Consider the following 19,250-nt stretch of genomic DNA (forward strand, 5'->3'; position numbering starts at 1 on the left):
AAGGTTTCAAAAAAGCACATTTTATTCCACCTCTGTATCCAGGAGGACACAATCCCCACAGAATTTAGCAAAGCAGGTACTTCTTAATGGCATATGAATTGGTACAGATAAACATCAATTAGCCTGACCTGGTTGGCCCAGGCTAGCCCGATCTCCTAAGATCTGGGAAGCTAAGCAGGGTCAGCCCTGGTTAGTACTTAGATGGGAGACCACCTACACCTACCAGGTTGCTTTGTGAACCTCACTCTGCAAGCAGTCTACCTTGCAGGGTTGACTTCCTTGACTTTAATCCTAGGAAGGCTGGAAGATTGCCCCTTGGCTTCTGGCAGTTTGGCAGCTACTGTACTGAGGCGTGAGGACTCATACCCCAGAGTTTTGTAATTTCACGCGTTTCAGGCACATCCCGGGAATCCCTTGGACTAGGCGGTTCCTGACATATGGATCTTACCTGAGTGGTATGCAGCAAAGATAAATGTAAATAAAAATGCAAGGTACCCTAAGAATTTTCCAACTGTAAAGAAAATTAATACCATAGTTACCTTACTACCAACAAGACTATGATCAAGATCATTATCACTCAATGCTCTTTAGTTTATGCATACACATAGAGTTAAACTGACAGCACCAGCCATAGTTTGGCAACTCACCCACTTCATCTCCATTTAAGTTTCCCCAAAAAATCAAACAAGCTGAAAATAATCATGAGGCTGGAGAGACCATGAACAGATTTCTTAAAAACAAATCCAAACCCAGCACACACATACTCAATATTTTTATTCAGCCAGTGAAAACAGATGGTAGATGAACAAAGCAAATTGGAGACCTGCTCCAGGTTATGTTTCCTAGAATATGCAAGCAGGTTCTTTGCTTTGCCTCTGTTTTTGGTATGCAGTACTAGCTACCATCCCTCCACTGACATCTTGATAATGTTACGTATGTTCCCTATATGGGACCAATACATAGCCAGCTTTGACATACCATTAAAATATTGTAAGAGTGCTAATGGCTGATATGTGTAAATAGTAAGTTTCCTGGGTCTCCCCAAATATTGTGCTTTCAAGATTCTCTTTATTCTTAAATCCCCTCCCAATATTTATGTTTCCCACTGCCCCTTCTGTCTATAAGAACCTGTAAGTTGCTTGCCCTGAAGCATCATCAAGCATTGATCAATAAAATACTCACAATAATAGAGTGCAGTAGTCTGTAAACCTGAGGGGTTTTTTTAATGTTTAAGATACTTTTTTAAAATTACCTAGGGAAATTTTAACAAACTGATGGTGACTGGAGTTGCAATTTGTTTTAGTTGTTTTATTTATTTCATATATACCTTACCTTTCTCTCTAATGGGGACCCAAAGGGGTTTACATGGTTCTCCTCTCCTCCATTTATGAAGCTAATGTATCCCTTTACATCTAAAACAGGGAGGAAGCCCTTCACTCTCGTAATATTTCTCCTGCACCTACAAAAATTAAGAAAAAGAAGAGTTGGTTTTCATACCCTGCTTTTCTCTACTGTAAGGAGTCTCAAAGCGGCTTACAAAGCGTGGTGTAGCGGTTAAAAACGGTGGTTTGGAGCGGTGGAGTCTGATCTGGAGAACCGGGTTTGATTCCCCACTCCTCCACATGAGTGGTGGAGGCTAATCTGGTGAACAGGATTTGTTTCCCCACTCCTACACACAAAGCCAGCTGGGTGACTTTGGGCAAGTCATTCTCTCTCAGCCTCACCTATCTCACAGGGTGTCTGTTGTGGGGAGGGGAAGGTGATTGTAAGCCGGTTTGATTCTGCCTTAAGTGGCAGAAAAAGCTGGCATATAAAAACTAACTCTTCTTCTTCCTCCTCCCCCTGCTCCTCCAATGACAATCCTTTCCTCTCCCCACAACAGGCACCTTGTGAGGTAGGTGCAGCTGAGAGAACTGTGACTGGCCCAGGGTCACCCAGCAGGCTTCATAGGGAGGAGTGGGGAGTCAAACCTGGTTCTCCAGAGTAGAGTCCACTGCTCTTAACCACTACATCATGCTGGCTCTAAGTATGACCTATGTACCAAGTCTGGGAAGGGAGGCCATGAAGGAGCTAGAAAAGATTCTTAGATATAAGGATGTGTCACTGGCAACCAAGATCAAGTTAATTCATGCCATAGTATTCCCTTTTACTATTACTATGTATGGGTGTGAAAGTTGGACAATGAAGAAAGTGGACAGGAAGAAAGTAGATTCCTTTGAAATGTAGTGTTAGAGGAGAGTTTTAAGGATACTGTGGACTACCAAAAAGACAAATCAGTGGGTTCGAGATCAAATCAAGCCTGAACTGTCCCTAGAAGCTAAAATTATTAAACTGAGGCTATCGTACTTTGGTCACATTATGAGAAGGCTAGATTCACTTGAAAAGACAATAATGCAAGGAAAAGTTGAAGACAGCAGGAAAAGAGGAAGACCCAACATGAGATGGATTGACTAAATCAAGGAAGCCTCAGCCCTCAGTTTGCAAGACCTGAGCAAGGCTGTTAGTGATAGGCCGTTTTGGAGGACATGGATTCACAGGGTCACCATGAGTCGTAAGTGACTTGACAGCACTTAACACACACACACACACACACACACACAAGGCATCCCTGACAAAATGCACACCTTGCCAGTGCAGTGCAGTAACTAGGGCAGTGGTACTCACTCCGCAGCTTGAGGGAAGTCGCCGTCAATTAATCAAAGGAGCCACATGACTACTTTATGTCGCCCTACCAGGCACATTCATACAATGATATAAGATATAACTATTCATATTCAGCATATAACTCTACCCTTTTAAATTACCAGATGACTTCTGATGATAACAGAATCTAGTCCGGCTCTTGTGCATCCTGCAGTGAGGAGAACGGCTTTCCCTCTCTGTGTTCTTGCTGTCCCCTCAGCATGAGGCATAGCAGCTCGGGCAAGAAAGTGAGACTGCTGACGTTCCCAGAGGAACACAAGGTGGCCATGGAGAAAGGGGAGTAAAACCACCACCACTCCACTGAGGCCAGGTTTCCCATTGCCCGGTTGGCCGTTGTGGGGTTTTTACTCTCTCTCTTCTCCATGGCCAACTTGCTGTCCTCTTGACAGATACCCGGGGCACTGGGACAAGAGCGCAGATGCTGTGGAGGGGTGCTGGAAAGGATGGGCTTGTTACTTCCGCCCTTGCATGAGGCCTGCAGCTCACAGCTCACTCATCCTCCAGTCCCTGCGGTGGCAGCTATTGCAAGGCAGGAACTACCTGCCAACCACAAGCCCTACCGGTCAGGCAATGGCCTCGCTCGCTTTCTTGGAATACGGGACGGGTGCCATATTGAAAACAGTGTCCAGCAGAGCTGGAGGTCCAATTTTTTTGCCATTGGGTAGATGTTTAACAGCCCAGGACAAACAAGGGCTATTTGAATTGTATCCCTATTATCTATGTATTATCTATGTATTCTTGGAATACGGGACGGGTGCCATATTGAAAACAGTGTCCAGCAGAGCCGGAGGTCCAATTTTTTTTGCCATTGGGTAGATGTTTAACAGCCCAGGACAAACAAGGGCTATTTGAATTGTATCCCTATTATCTATGTATTCTTGGAATACGGGATGGGTGCCATATTGAAAACAGTGTCCAGCAGAGCCGGAGGTCCAATTTTTTTTTTTGCCATTGGGTGGATGTTTAACAGCCCAGGACAAACAAGGGCTATTTGAATTGTATCCCTATTATCTATGTTTGTGTGTTTATATATGCTATTTTACATATTGTTTTCTAAGTGGTCCTTCAGCCTTAATGGTTAGGGCCTTAATCATCGAACCATTTTGTTGAATTTGCATGCAGGGCCATTCGCCAGTGAACCAGCATTGCCCTTCAGGAGACAAAAAGTGGAGAAAATGTCCAAAACATGTAGCGGGGCGGGGGGGAGGGGGAGACACTCCTTTACTAGTAAACAAATACAATCCTCACCAGTAATCTCAACTGTTATTAGATACAAAAGTAAAATGGGACAAGAACTAAGAATCAGAAGCAAAACAGGAATGCTCAATCTCAGTTTTATAAGAGAGAAATGAAAAAAGTCCTTTGAAGATCTTCAACAGAACGAACATGGTATGAATATTTCAAGACGCTCCCCACAAAATAAAACCAAACAATGACTATCTGTTGTTCTAGACAGCTTCACGATGTAGTGAGAAAATCCTGTGCACAATTAAATAAATTAGTGCAACACCGTCACCCTTTTTTTTTTTTGGCATTGCTGTATCTACAAAAATCGGTCATATGTTAATACAGAGAAATTTACATAAAGCACAGCACTCGTTGGGTCAGTGACAGTTCATCTGCCGAGAGATGTGCGCGCACTGCTGCATTTGAATATGTTCCAATGTATCTTAAAGTCAAATGATGCAACTGGGAGCAGACAGGCTATAAATTTGCCTCCCTTTACAGTTCCATTTATGCAGGCTGATGACAAAACAAAAGCATGTAACACTTAGGGAAAGACGGAAACCGGAATGAGATACAACTAAAATAATAGGAAGCAATTACATGTCATAAATCGTATGAGCTAGAAAATGTGATCTGTCAAAGACCAGACACTTAATTATTATAATCATTATAAACATAAACTAAGTCAAACTGAAGATCCTCTTGCTAGGGAGAACTTTGCTCATGAACACTAAAGTATGCTACCAACTAGGATGCAAGTGAAGCACCAAAAATCCATTGCTGCTTTCTAGGCGCATCCCTGGCAACTCAATCCTAATTCCCAGTGTACCGGCAACTATCTACGCAGAAGAAAAGAGCCAGAGTCCAGTAGCACCTTAAAGACTAACAAAATTTGTGGCAGGGTCACAGCTCACTTCTTCAGCCACTCTGACCCCGACCTTCGGGTTGAGGAGGGCGGGGTAAAAAAAGGCAATGAAATAAATAAATACTAACGTGGCTGCCCATCATGATCTACCTAAGCTGAGTTCAAGATGCTCGGTCAATGATGTCGATTGATTTAGCAGGGGTTAACTCTGCTCCTGATCTGGATGGCCCAGGCTTGTCAGATTCTGTGAAGCTAAGCAGGGCTGGCCCTGGTTAGTATTTGGATGGGAGACTACCAAGGAAGACCCTGCAGAGGAAGACAATGGCAAACCATCTCTCCTCATCTCTTGGCCTGAAAACCCTATGGGGTCGCGCCATAAATGGGCTGAGCCTTGACAGCACTTTCCACCATCCGTTCTGCTTAAGATTACAGGGTCAAGTCTTAGGCCTAGAACTCTCAACTTTGCAGAAGTATCACAATGAGCCAAAATTCCCGGATGTAGCAAAGCTCCGACAGAGTTCAAACAGCACCGAAACGAATGAAAATGTGTGTGGCCCTTCCTAAAAAAAGTATTCCTGTTGCCTCAGACCCTTTCCTTGCCACTTTTGATATGCTACAGTAAGAAGTTAGAAGTAAATTGGTCTAGGTCTTATATACTGTGGGTTGAATCCTGCACTGGGTGCCACTCTGGCCAATGCTGGCACATGACATTATGTGCTCCATCACAGTTTGTTTTGGAGCATGCACCAGTTTTGCAAATGGGGTGTGCAACTGCAGTAGCTCTGTCTTCTGCTCTGCAAAGGCGAAAGGAATGTCAGCTTACAGTCCAACCTTTACCATTCCACAAAGCCAACAAAGTCTGACGTGGCAATGATGTAAGCTATACGGTTCATCTCACTGGCTTCATCCAAATAAACGTGAGGCTGCCCCACCATGATATCTACTTTTCCCAAGACCTTTTCTACACATAACTAGAAGAGTGCTTTCGCCTGCACATTCCTTGCCTTGAATGAAAGTATCTGTATCTAATTAATTGCTCCATTTTCTTTCAATTTCTCGAAACAAACAGGCAAGACAGATTTCTATTCTGCTCTTTTCCGATGGGTTATTTGGCACACTAAGATCTACTTTCAGCATTAAATGTCCTCACTATTCTCCTGAACACTGTACAAATGGAAAGAAACTTAATCACACAGTCAGTAATATAAGAAGGGCAAGGGCTATAAACATCATGATTTACTGTCCTACTTACTAAATGTAACTAAAAATATATTGAAGTGGATTTTCTAAGAATACCTCAACTGTCTTTCCTATCACTTCCATAGTTGTATGATGAGGAGACTCCTTCATCTGACTAATCTGTGATTCTCAGAGTTCTTTGAATTTCCCAGAGTTCTTTGAATCACCCTTTCAGGGTTTGTAATGCAATAAGTAAAGGTCTGTAGATGATGTGCTCCAGAAGGAATTTTGGTTGCTTGTGTTCAAGCGTCGAAGCGATACAGGTCCGGTCTTCAAAACGTATACAGTGCTTTGTATGAAAGTCGAAATTTGAGAAGCGTTGCCATAGTCAACAAGCATAGTCCTTCTTGCCCACCAAGTCAAAAAGCTGGGAATCCAAACTCGATGCTTTTCGCACAAAATAAGTGTCTCTGTGCAACAGTCAAGCAATGTATCCATACATTCTATTATCCCACTTTATGCTTTGCTACCGGGTCACCTGCAAACAAAGAAAAAGGGAAAGTGAGAATAATATGTAAGAATTTTTAAAAATAATATTTCCCTTCATTTATATCCCCCTGTTCTCCCCAGTGGAGAACTAAAGTGAGAACTGGCATAGTTCTCCTCATCTCTATTAAAACCTTACAACAACCCTGTGAGGGTAGGTTGGACTGAGACTGTGACTGGCTAAAGGTCACCCAATAAGCTTCCATGGCAGAGTGGGGATTTGAACCTTGGTCTCCTCGGTCCTAGTCCGACACCCCAGCAACTAAACCATGTTGGCTCTCCAAAATAGAATAGTACAACAGGGATGAAACGAAGTACCAGCCAAAGGTCACCCAATAAGCTTTCATGGCCAAGTAAGGATTTGAACCTAGGTCTCCTTGGGCTTAGTCCGATGCTCTAGCCACTAAACAATGCTGCATAGAATAGGACAACAGGGATAAAACTAAGTATCAGCTGGATTCTGGAGGTGGTAAGCTCTCCTTCCTGGAGGTTTTTAAGAAGAGGCTAGATGGCCGTCTGTCAGCAATGCTGATTCTATGACCTTAGGCAGTGCATGAGAGGGAGGGCATCTTGGCCATCTTCTGGGCATGGAGCAGGGGTCACTGGGTGTGTGTGGGGGAGGGTAGTTTGAGTTTCCTGCATTGTGCAGGGGGTTGGACTAGATGACCCTGGTGGTCCCTTCCAACTCTATGATTCTATGATTCAAAAAGTACATGAATTTCCATAACTCCGAATTCAAACCCATACTTGATAAAGTCTGCACGTTCCTAAAGTATAGGTAAGAGATTTCTGATGCATAGACAAGCAGGAATGGGGAAGAGGGAGCTGGTTTTGAAGCAAGTCAGTATCAATAGCCAATGCACAGCTCAGATAAAACTTTGCAGAACTTTTCAGCATTCCAGTCACAGCGCCCCCCCTCCCTCTAATAATTTTTCCCAGAGTCAGAAAGGACTGCTTGAGGGAGAGGTATACAAGAAAGGTTTGCAATCGTCAACACCTTCTGCTGACACATAGCACAATCCGACTCACTGCCATTGGTTGTGAAACCACAAGACATCTTACCAAGATGTCTGGGGGAAAGCACCTGTGCTAAAAAAAATGTATTTCTGCCAATGTCTCATCACAATCTCTTAGATCAACTGACAATGCCCTTTTAAGCTACTTCATCCCTGCAGTAGATTCTAGCAGCTTGGGCATGTAGGGAATGTGTTTGGTGGCCACAGCTATGAGCCAGCATGGTGTAGTGGTTAAGAGCTGTAGTTTGGAATGGTGAGGTCTGATCTGGAGAACAGGGTTTGATTCCCCACTCCTCCACATGAGCGGCATAGACTAACATGGTGAACTGGATTTGTTTCCCCACTCCTACACATGAAGCCAGCTGGGTGACCTTGGGCTAGTCACAGCTCTGTTAGAGCTCTCTCAGCTCCACCTACCTCACAGGGTGTCTGTTGTGGGGAGGGGAAGGGAAGGTGATTGTAAACTGGTTTGAGTAGAGGAAGTTGGCATATAAAAACCAATTCTTCTTTTTCTTCTTCTTCAATTCCCTCCTCCTTACTAAAGCATGGGCACTTCTGGAAACAGTGGACAGTTTCTTTATTGGGGCTGGTTTGGGTCAACAATGTTAAGCTCAAAGAATGTAGCACTTCAATGTTTATTGGGGGTTTCTAAACCTGAGCTTGAACACACATGAACATACATGAAGCTGCCTTATGCTGAATCAGACGCTTGGTCCATCAAAGTCAGTATTGTCTACTCAGGCTGGCAGCGGCTCTCCAGGGTATCAGGCAGAGGTCTTTCACATCACCTACTGGTCTGGTCCCTTTAACTGGAGATGCCGGGGATTGAACCTGGGACCTTCTGGATGCCAAGCAGAGAATCTACCACTGAGCCACTGCTCCTCTGAACATGTAATACTGTCAACTGCCCCTAAGCACAAGGGCTGAGAAAATGAGGAGTATAGGCAGGGCCTTTTTTTGTGGCAGTACTCACCAGAGTTGATGTTGGAGGAATGTTTTGCAGATACCATGGACTTCCAAAAAGACAAATAAGTGGGTTCTATATCAAATCAAGTCTGAACTCTCCCTAGAAGCTAAAATGACTAAACTGAGGCTGTTGTACTTTGGTCACAGTATGAGAAGACAAGAGTCACTGGAAAAGACAATAACGCTAGGAAAAGCTGAAGGCAGCAGGAAAAGAGGAAGACCCAACATGAAATGGATTGACTCAGTAAAGGAAGCCACAGCCTTCAGATTGCAAGACCTAAGTAAAGCTGTTAATGACAGGAGGTTTTGGAGGTCATTAATTCATAGGGTTGTCATACATCAGAAGCAACTTGACACCACTTAACACACACACACACACACACTCACTGGTACTGAGTACTGGCACCTGTTTGGGGCTTTCCCAAGTCCTGAGGGGGGAGTTGGTGGAAATTGCTGCAACCTTATATATGAGTACTCACATTTTTTTTTGTTTTAAACAAAAGAAGCACTGTATTTACCACCCTGCAGAAAAGAAACCGCCCTAAAACAAGGTTATTTGGTAATTGGCAGAGTAGAAACTCCATCCTTTCCTTTGTGCTTGTGAAGAAAAGGTGAGGATGGTAGCAGCAGCAGTTGAAGTTATCGGATGCAGAGTCAAACACCGCTTTGCAGACAGAAAAAAGCCACATTTCAAATGCTGAAGGAGAAGTGAGAAGCTCCAGGGTTGTAGCAAAAGGACTTTTAAGTCCGGTCAATGAGGGGTGGCTTGAAAGCTCCCTTTTTGTTTCATATAAGCGCTCTTGACTTTATAGTGCAAAATATGTTTTCTGAGCACAGTTGGCATGCATTTTTAAAGGAGCACTGTGAATTAGGTATGCTCATGAATATAAACAGTAAACTGTGTTCCATTAATTTTTATTTGGCTTCGTAATCATTCCAAAAATGAATGCCTTCCTGCGTGCCTGTCTTCCTCTCCCCCCAAGAGTTACTGTAACCATAAACAACATATAAACACATTACTACACCTGTTTTTTATATTGCTCTTCATCTTTTCTTTTACACTAAATGACTTGACCACTACAGTCTATGTTATCTAGCAAAGTAGATGCAGACCAGTTGGAGTTGTGTATTCTTAGGATTGTTTTTATTTTAAAAAGCTGAAGTCTTTCTGATCAGGGAGGGGTTGTGGCTCAGTGGTAGAGCATCTACTTGGCATGCAGAAGGTCCCAGGTTCAAACCCCGCCATCTCCAGTTAAAGGGACTAGGCAAGTAGGTGATGTAAAAGACCTCAGCCTGAGACCCTTGAGAGCCGCTACCGTCTGAGTAGACAATACTGACTTTGAGGGACCAAGGGCCTGATTCAGTATAAGTAGGGTGCCTGGTGGTGGCAGGCAAACCCCCGTCAATTTGCCTCTTTACCCGTTGACCAGCTGACGGCCGGTGGGCAAACGTGCACGCGCGTACATATCACTACAGGTCACTTCCAGTTTACAACTAAGAGTTTAAGTGGCATAAGGCCTCTCGTGAGGCGGGACTTCTGGTAGTAAACCGGAAGTGACGCACGAGCGCATCGCCACGCTATCCCGAGCTGTGCCTTAAAAGTCTCCTGCCAGAGGAGAGGTAGGACCTGGCAACCCTAAGTATAAGGCAGCTTCATGTGTTCATGTGTTCAGGTATTTGGTGCTGAAAGAAGAATTGGGGGGAGGGGGAGATTCAAAGAAACCAACAGTTTTATTTATTCATGTCACTGGTATCCTTCAAGGAACTCAAAGTGACTTACATGGAATTCCCAGCAGGTCTCTCATCAAACCACTCACTGGGCCCTGCCCTGCTTAGCAGTAGTAAGGTTGCCATGTGCCCCCCAATGATACCCCAAGGACGGGGTAGTCAACCCTTTTATGTATTGTCTTGTCAGAATACCTAGCTTGCTGGGGGTAAAGTGTAGATGACTGGGGAAAGCAATGGCAAACCACCCCATAAACATAGTCTACCTAGTAAACGCTGTGATGTGATGGCACCCCATGGGTCAGGAATGATCCGGTGCTTGCACAGGGGACTACCTTGACCTTTTACTTGTCAGAAAAGCTGTAATTTCAAAACAGGGAGGAGGAACGATTTCAGCACCTTGTCTCTCATCACACCAGTCCCTGACCTATGTTACTATTCCTCCATATGGCTCCCTCAGTTCCAGGAAGGAGCTTTCTGCTGGTTGGAAGGAGTTGCAGGAACAAAGAGGAAAAGCAGGAAAATTCTATATCCCATGAAAGGATTGGATTGATACAGGCCATTGTTCTGAAAATGAGAGCACACATCTTGCAGACAAGAGCAACAAGGAACAGTTATAACCACAGTTCTTTTGTCCTCCATGAACACACATGAACACATGAAGCTGCCTTATACTGAACCAGACCCTTGGTCCATCAGTCAGTATTGTCTACTCAGACCGGCAGTGGCTCTCCAGGGTCTCAGGCAGAGGCTTTTCATATCACCTACTTGCCTAGTCCCTTTAACTGGAGATGCTGGGGATTGAACCTGGGACCTTCTGCATGCCAAGCAGATGCTCTACCACTGAGCCACGGCCCCTCCCCAAAGGCAAGCACAGGTTCTTTCCACTGCTTTGTTCTATGAAACACAGGTGCATAAGATTTTTTTATGTTAAAATTAAATTTACTCAAAGGCAGCATTTCATTTTTAATAGAAAACTAAATTTTTAGTCCTAACTATAAGATTGACAAGGCCACAGGTATGATTCATGGACTCATTAAGGTTTTTTTCTTGTTTCTTAGGTAGACTATACCACTACTGGCATTTGACAAGTAATGGTCAAACTGGTAACACTGGTAACAAATTTAGATCTATGTCATATATATGAAAAAATACTCACTGTCCCAGAGTAGCACTATCAGATTATTTCTTTATTGTCTATCCCAGAATATCTCTATCAGATTCTTAATTCCCTGTGTTCTATGTGAAGTTGTGTTTAGTTTCTATAATAACACAGCTTTCTTATTCAGTGTCACCTCACACTTTGCTTCTCAGGTGTTTCTATCTGAAGTCTACTAGATCGTTCCTATAGAACAGTGGTTTTCCACAGTGGGTTTCCAGATATGGGACCCAATTTTAACTTCTAAACAGAAGCACAGAACCCATTGAACTGCAAGCAAGAGACAGGAAGTCAACATGGCGTCACAGTCGCTTGGCATCAGAGTCATGTGACAGGAAGAGGAGCCCTGCCTTTGCTGAACAGGAATCCTCTCCACCAGAGTGACTTCACCTTGCCATCCTACTACTCTGCTCAGCTTACCTGCACAGAGAGGCAAGAGGATTTGCTCAGGCTTTCCATAAGATTACTATTTATTATCCAAGTGCATTAATAGCAAATCCTTCCCCAAAGTGGTAAGCAATAATGGTGACTCTCTAGGGGCTTGTGACCCAGCAGATGTGACCCCATGACCATGGACTGAAGGCCACTGATTCAGAATATATTAAAGCCATTCTCCATATTATAATAATAAAAGCATTGATAAATGTTGGCTTTTTACAGCATTCTAATTATAGGTTATGGGTACCATTATTCAGAGTTCCCAGAATCATCATTATAAATTCTCATCTATGATAGCTAGGGTTGCCAGCTGTGGGTTGGGAACTACCAGGAGATTTTTGGGGTGGAGCCTGAGGAGGGCAGGGTTTGGGGAGGGACGTCAATGCAATAGAGTCCAATGGCCAAAGCAGCAATTTTCTCCAGGTGAACTGATCTCTATCAGCTGGAGATCAGTTGTAACAGCAGGAGATCTCCAGCTAGGACCTGGGGATTGGCAACCCTAATGATAGTGATAGCCCATGATGCAGATTAGTTTATTTTTATTTATATAATGTTTGTATAGGGAAGTAAAATGTCTTATACTGTTTAAGGCATGTTTGCTTTGAATGATAGCAGAGGCAACTTTTTAACGTATAAATTTGGAATTATTCCTAAATTGAATGATACTAAAAACCAGCTTATTGCTGTTTGATGACAAGGGGACTATATGTATATATATTTTCAAAGAAGTGCCCATTGAAGTGGCTGTACTTTGGGGAGTCTGGCTAAAAGGTATGTTCAATGTCTCAAAGAGACTTAAAGAAGACAGAGCTGCAGGTAAGCAAACAGAGCTCATGTATGCACAGTACAAAGGTTGCTTATCTGCGTTATCGGGAAACAGTCAACCCCCATCTCTGTGTAAAAAAATATATCCATAAAATATCAAGGAGATGGGGAAAAAATCCTTATCAAATTAAAAATACTCGCAGCACCTTTGGGTGCAATGCGAACCCATTAAGATCAAAGTGAGCTTTGCCACTGACTTCTGTGGGAGGTGGATTGCCCACTTGGGGACCTCTTCTTTGAAGAGAGGAGTTAATAGCTTGTTACTTTAATGAAGCAAAACCAGTTTAGGGCACTCTGGGGTGCTCATTCAGCACAGTAGTTAATCTGAAGCCAGAGAAGTATGCAAAGGCCTAAATCAGAACTGGAATGCTCCCTCCGTTTCTGCATAACTGAACCGACACCCGCGAAATGCTCATTTTTGATCTAAGGAGATGTAGCTCTGCTGACTTTCTTGTCTCTGACTGTGGCTGCCATAATCTCTGTCGCTAACACCACCGCCATAATAATGCAGCTGCTCAGCACTCATGAAGTACAAAAGAAGCACAAGGGCTCAAAAACTAGGAAAATAGATGGAAACAACGAGAGATCCCGACAGTAGAAGATTGGACAGACAAGTTAGTGGAATACGCGTTGATGGCTAAACTGACAAACTCGATAAATCAAAGACCTGCAGATGAATTTCAAGAGAGAGGGGGTTATTATTATACTTATGTTAATTGACAGCATTTTATACAATTATTTAGATTCAGAATAATGTGTCTAGTGATCTGTTAGATAAGGAGATCAGAGTTAGGAGTCTTCTGTTCTATATTTATAATTGAATGACTGCATAAACTGAGAATTTGTTCAAGATAATCAATATGAGAAGACTAATGTTAAGAACATATAGAGGTGAAACACTATAACATGAATATTACAATATGAAAATGAGAATTCACTAAGAGGTAAAGGAAATATATGAATTATGCAAAGATATGTAATCTAATTGAAATAACGTGCAAGATATATGTAACAGTAGCTTCTTGTTATAGTTAGGTACAAATATAAATGCAGAAAGGTAGAATTGTTTTTAAAAAAGTAATAACATGATATTGTATCTAAAGTTCAAACTAATACAGTAATTGGTATAAAATAGTGGAATTTATATTTATGTTTAGTAATAATTTTAATATTGATAGAATATATCCAAGTAATAATTTTTTTACTTGGAATAATTTTACTTGGAATATATACAAGTAATAATTTTTAATATTGATAGAATATATCCAAGAATATATCGAAGTATAACAGGGATTCTAATAATAAAGCTTCAGGTGGTTGTTTTACCTTGCTTATGTTTATGATTTTTTTCTCTTTTCCCCAATATCCCTTTTTCCATTTCTGTACCCCACATTTTTAAAAAAACTAATCAAAATTGTATATAAAAAACCCTAAAATAATAAAAAATGATGCCACGACAACAATGAAGGACGCAAAGAACAATCAACTATTGCAAGTGACCGACCCATCGTACAGTTTGCGGGATTTTTGTCCATACATCTTTGGTCCCTCGGTGGGTGAATCTTCTCTCTGAATTGATATGTACCTATACCAGTCCCCAAGTATTTTCTGTAGCGACTGAAACTTCAGATCAATCGTCAACTGAACAAGTTGCTAGAGCAGATAAGATCTAAAGTTTCATATGAGTGCTATTTTTTAACTTCATCCCATTCCAGTGTCACCCATTTTATTACCCTAAATCAGTGGTTCCCAAAGTGGGCAGTACCACCCCCTGAGGGGATTACCTAACAGGTACTAAGAGGCAAGGGGGCAGCAGGGGGCGCTAGAGGTGGGCCTCTTCAACTGTGTTGTTGGCTAGGGCACTGGGGTTGAGTCTGTGGAACCAAGGGGGCGGTGGCCCGAAAAGTTTGGGAACCACTGCCCTAAATAAACAAAACAGGTTGAGCATCCCTTATCTGAAATGCTTGGAACCAGAAGTATTTTGGATTTCAGGTCATTTTGGATTTTGGAATATTTGCATATACATAATGAGATAACTTGGGGATGGGACCCAAGTCTAAACATGAAATTCATTTATGTTTTACCGTATATACCCATATATAAGCCGACCCGCATATAAGCCGAGGTGTCTAATTTCTCCCCAAAAATGGGGAAAAATTAGGCACCCGCGTATAAGCCGAGGGTCGGCTTATAACCCCTCCCCCCCCCAGCAGGCTTACCTTCACTCCAGTTTACAGTTTGTCTTGGAACTTGGACTTCTAAATCCATATATCAAAAATTTTCACATTCAACTATTTCAAATTTGTGGCTAACCTTTTTCAGATTAGGAAGACTGTTGAACGTGAATAAACGTGCAGTTTAGTACCAACTAGAGCCCCGTGGCGCAGAGTGGTAAGCTGCAGTACTGCAGTCCAAGCTCTGCTCACGACCTGTGTTCGATCACGACGTAAGTTGGTTTCAGGTAGCCAGCTCAAGGTTGACTCAGCCTTCCAACCTTTCGAGGTTGGTAAAATGAGTACCCAGCTTGCTGGGGGTAAAGGGACAAGGACTGGGGAAGGCACTGGCAAACCACCCCGTAAACAAAGTCTGCCTAGTAAACGTCAGGATGGGACGTCACCCCATGAGTCAGGAATGATCCGGTGCTTGCACAGGGGACCTTTATCTTTACCCTTTTTTAGTACCAACATGAAAAAGATATACAAACTGCATTATCAATAACAGACAACAAAAAACATTTATTTATTTATTTAAACATTTATACTCTACCTTTCCTTGTGGTTCAAAGCAGGAAAACTAGGTGCAGTCCACCCGAAACAGAAGTCAAGGGGAGATTACACAGATGGGAGCAAGGTTGCTTCTCAATGGCTGGGGCCAGCAGGAGGAGAACAGAAGTAGAATTTGGGTTGCCAGGCAGGGCCTAACATGCGGCGGAGGCTCTCGCCCACAATGTAATGATATCACCAGCAGTGCACTGACATCACTCCCCATGCTCCTAGAAACTATCATTTATGCACGGGAGGTTTTGCCTTGGATTTGCCGCTCTCTAGATGCACATTTTCCCCATCCCAATTCCCAGAACTCTGCATGGGGGCTTATTTTTGATTTTTGAGAATTTAGATGGGGAAAATGTGCATCTAAAGAGGGGCAAGTCCAAGGCAAAACCTCCCGTGCATAAATGGCCAATGTCAGGATGTCTCTCGGGGACAAAACTCTACCATAGACGTTAGAGGCACACGGGAGTGACGTCAGCATGTTGTGGATGTTGCCAGTGTCTCCCCTGTTTCCTGCTGTTTTCCCCCCTCCAGCCAGCTGAGCAGCGGTGGGAAAACGCCCGCTGGGGGCAGAGGATCCCCGTCCCCAGGGAGGGAATAGTAAGCCTAAGTGGCATCTTCTCCAACAGTATTTCTTGAGTACATCTATTTATTTTCTCCTTCATACTTCAATGGTTGCCATCATCTCCTGTGGATAAAACTAAAGCACTGTACTGGAAGGATGCTCTTTCTCCACTCCTGATGCTAGGTAACCCTTCGCGTACTAGTACGGATTCTACAAGGTAGAATGCACGCTGCAAAATATGCGACAGCAGACTCCCACAGGTCTGTCCCAAGTAGGATTTGCTCTCTCTTTAACCCAAGGTTTTTGTTCCAACCATATCTCATGAACTTTGGCAGATCTTCAAGAAGATCCCAAGGGCTGAAAAGAGAATACTCTTTTCTATTTCCTCAGTGTCTGGGGAGATCGAGGACAAAGGGTAAAAATGTAAGTCCCATCAATGTGTACTTCCAAAACACCAAAAATCAGGGATCTTAAGAAAGGATAACCCATGTGCTACAACAGAAAAGAAAAACCATCAACAAAATAACCCCAACGCCCTTAAAAACTAGCCCTTTCCATATACAGAACAAAAACTTGCCTTGGTAGTTTTGACTTTATTTCCGCTGCTGCACGACCACCCTGAGGAATCGGGAAGCACTTTACATTCCTCTCCTTCCAGACAAGGGCTCATCTGACACCACCACTTCTGGATGACAATAGCAGCTGGAAAAAAAAAAGATTTTCGCTTGGACTATTCACGAAGAGCAAAATGGGATAGGTGCTATCAAGGCACCAGATGCCGCTACTGCCAATGCAGCAACTGCCTTGAGCAAGCAAAAGTAGATAGTAGCTGCAGGTCACGTGCAGCCTAAGAGCTACAGCCACAATCCAATCCAGGTATTTAGGCACACATGCAAGACCTAGAATTTTACACACACACCCTCCTTTATTTCTTTTGAAGAACTGTGTTATGGTGGTTTAGATCACTGGATCAGGATCTGGGAGACCCGAGTTCAGATCCCTGCTCAACTATGAAGCTCACTGGGTGTTCTTAGGCTGTTCGTTTGTGCCTGGCCTACTAAACAGGATGGCTGTGAGGACAAATTAGCAGACAGGAGAAGTAGGGTTGCCAACCTCCAGGTAGTAGCTGCAGATCTCCTGCTAGCACAACTGATCTCCAGCCAAGAGAGATCAGTTTCCCTGGAGAAAATGGCCGCTTTGGCAATTAGACTCTATGGCATTGAAGTCCCCCCCTCCCCAAACCCTGCCCTCCTTAGGCTCCACTATAAAAATCTCCCACCGGTGGCAAAGAGGGACCTGGCAACGCTAGGGAGAAGCATGTACACCACCCATAGCTTCTTCAAGGAAGGGCGGGATATTTTTTTAAAAAAACCTCTTCTGACCTTCAGAAGCAGTATGTGATGCAGTGGGAAGGAAGGGAAAGGGGGGAAGCCGCATGCTTTTCTGAGCCATTGTTAAATTGCATCAATGATCCATTAGGGTAAAATATTCCTATGTGTATTCAGTCAGGTATCCTGTGGATCAAAAACCACGTCAGAACTAGCCTTGAAGACGCAAAGGCTCAAGATGCTTACTCCAAAATTGCCAGAGTGAACCAGAACAAAAAGCGGATGAATCTATTCCGGGATCATCTCCCCCCCCGCCACAAGAACAGTTTCACAGTTGAATTCTAAACATGTTTACTGTCAAGTTAAGTCCCACTGAAGTCAGTATGTAACTTAGTTCTCATCAAAAGGACAGTTTAGGATTCCAGGCTGAGGCCTTGGGAATTTCAGGAAGCAGGGGAAGGTTTCCGAAAGCAACTACGCTGGTGATACATGCTGGAAATAAATAGACCTTTACCAAGAAAGCAATTTGAAAGTCAGGGCATCAATCACTTTTGAAAAGTTGATTATAAGACTTTCTTGAAAAGGGAAGTTATATGTTCAGGTAATGGAAGAGACAAATCTTACCCCCAAACCACAGCAAACATAAATTCTTGAAAGGCGCCAGCTATTTTGGTGTAAGTATAAAGATTACTCCTATGAGCTAAGAGTATGAGCAGGAGGTCCTTCGTAGTTGGCCAAAGATGCATTTTCCCCCTGCTCGTGTAATCTTAGTCATTTTGTGACTTTCAGTTCTGCTAGGCAGAGCAAATGAAGTAGGTGCAAAGGCTAGGGTTGCCAGCTCCGGGTTGGGAAATACCTGAAGATTTTGTGGGTGGAGCCTGAGGAGGGTGTGGTTTGGGGAGGGGGAGGGACCTCAGTGGGGCACAGTGCCATAGAGTCCACCTTCCAAAACAGCCATTTTCTCCAGGTGAACCAATCTCTGACACATGGAGATCACTTGTAATAGCCACTTGGAGGCTGGCGACCCTAGCAAAGGGCCAACCACCCGTAAATACGACCAGACATGATATTGTACCCACAGGGCCAAAGTCTACCGGTTTAATAGATACATAATATCTGTTTAATAGTTGCATAATGGGATTAGTGTTGTTATTTGCTTCCTTTATGCCACACCCAAAGGGGCTTTCACCTTTCTCCTCGCCTCCATTTTATCCTCACAACAGCCCTCTGGGGTAGATTAGGCTGAAAGTGTGCGACTGGCACAAGGTCACCCAGCACGCTTTCATGGCAGAGTAGGGATTCGAGCTAGAATCTCCCAGATTTTAATCTGATACTCTAACCACTACTCTGCACTGGATGCTATTTACCTGGTGATGTTATTTACCTCCGTGGCATGAAAAACTTCAGCTGCTAGGGTTGCCAACTACCAGGTAATAGCTGGAGATCTCCTGCTATTATAACTGATCTCCAGCCAATAGAAATCAGTTCACCTGGATAAAATGGCCGCTTTGGCCGTTGGACTCTATGGCATTGAAGTCCCTCCCCTCCTCAAACCCCACCCTCCTCAGGTTCCGCCCTAAAAACGTCCTGCCAGTTGCGAAAAGGGACCTGGCAACCCTATCAGCTGCCCATGTCTACACATTAAGCATCTATTAAAGGTTTATTAAAGGTGCCAGACATTTTTGTCCAGGTTTGTTGGCAAGCCTACGTACCAAATGCAGCAAAATCCTTTGGTTCTGTAACAACTCAAGAGACTACAATTGTATCTATTGCCAGCACCACCCAGGCTGCCAGTGCCCCCACTGGGCTCTCTGGGCCCCCAAGAACTTCATACACCTTCACCCACCTGGTCTTGGCAAAGTGGTACACTGGGATAGATGGAATACGCATGCTCTACTCAAACATCTTGCGTGTGTGCTGATGAGTGTATGCCAGGC

The 19,250-nt window shown here is 43.5% G+C and overlaps 1 protein-coding gene across 1 annotated transcript in view; it reads right to left on the bottom strand.

Annotated features, from left to right (window-relative positions):
* LOC130475010 (chemokine-like protein TAFA-4) overlaps positions 1–19,250 on the bottom strand; it is a 124,895-nt gene that overhangs the window by 20,166 nt on the left and 85,479 nt on the right. The window contains exon 3 of the mRNA XM_056846708.1: positions 16,563–16,687. Within this exon, the coding sequence (XP_056702686.1) occupies positions 16,563–16,687 (125 nt within the window). The remainder of the gene's footprint in view (positions 1–16,562; positions 16,688–19,250) is intronic.

The sequence above is a fragment of the Euleptes europaea genome, chromosome 1 (assembly GCF_029931775.1).
Source record: "Euleptes europaea isolate rEulEur1 chromosome 1, rEulEur1.hap1, whole genome shotgun sequence".
Lineage (NCBI taxonomy): Eukaryota > Metazoa > Chordata > Lepidosauria > Squamata > Sphaerodactylidae > Euleptes > Euleptes europaea.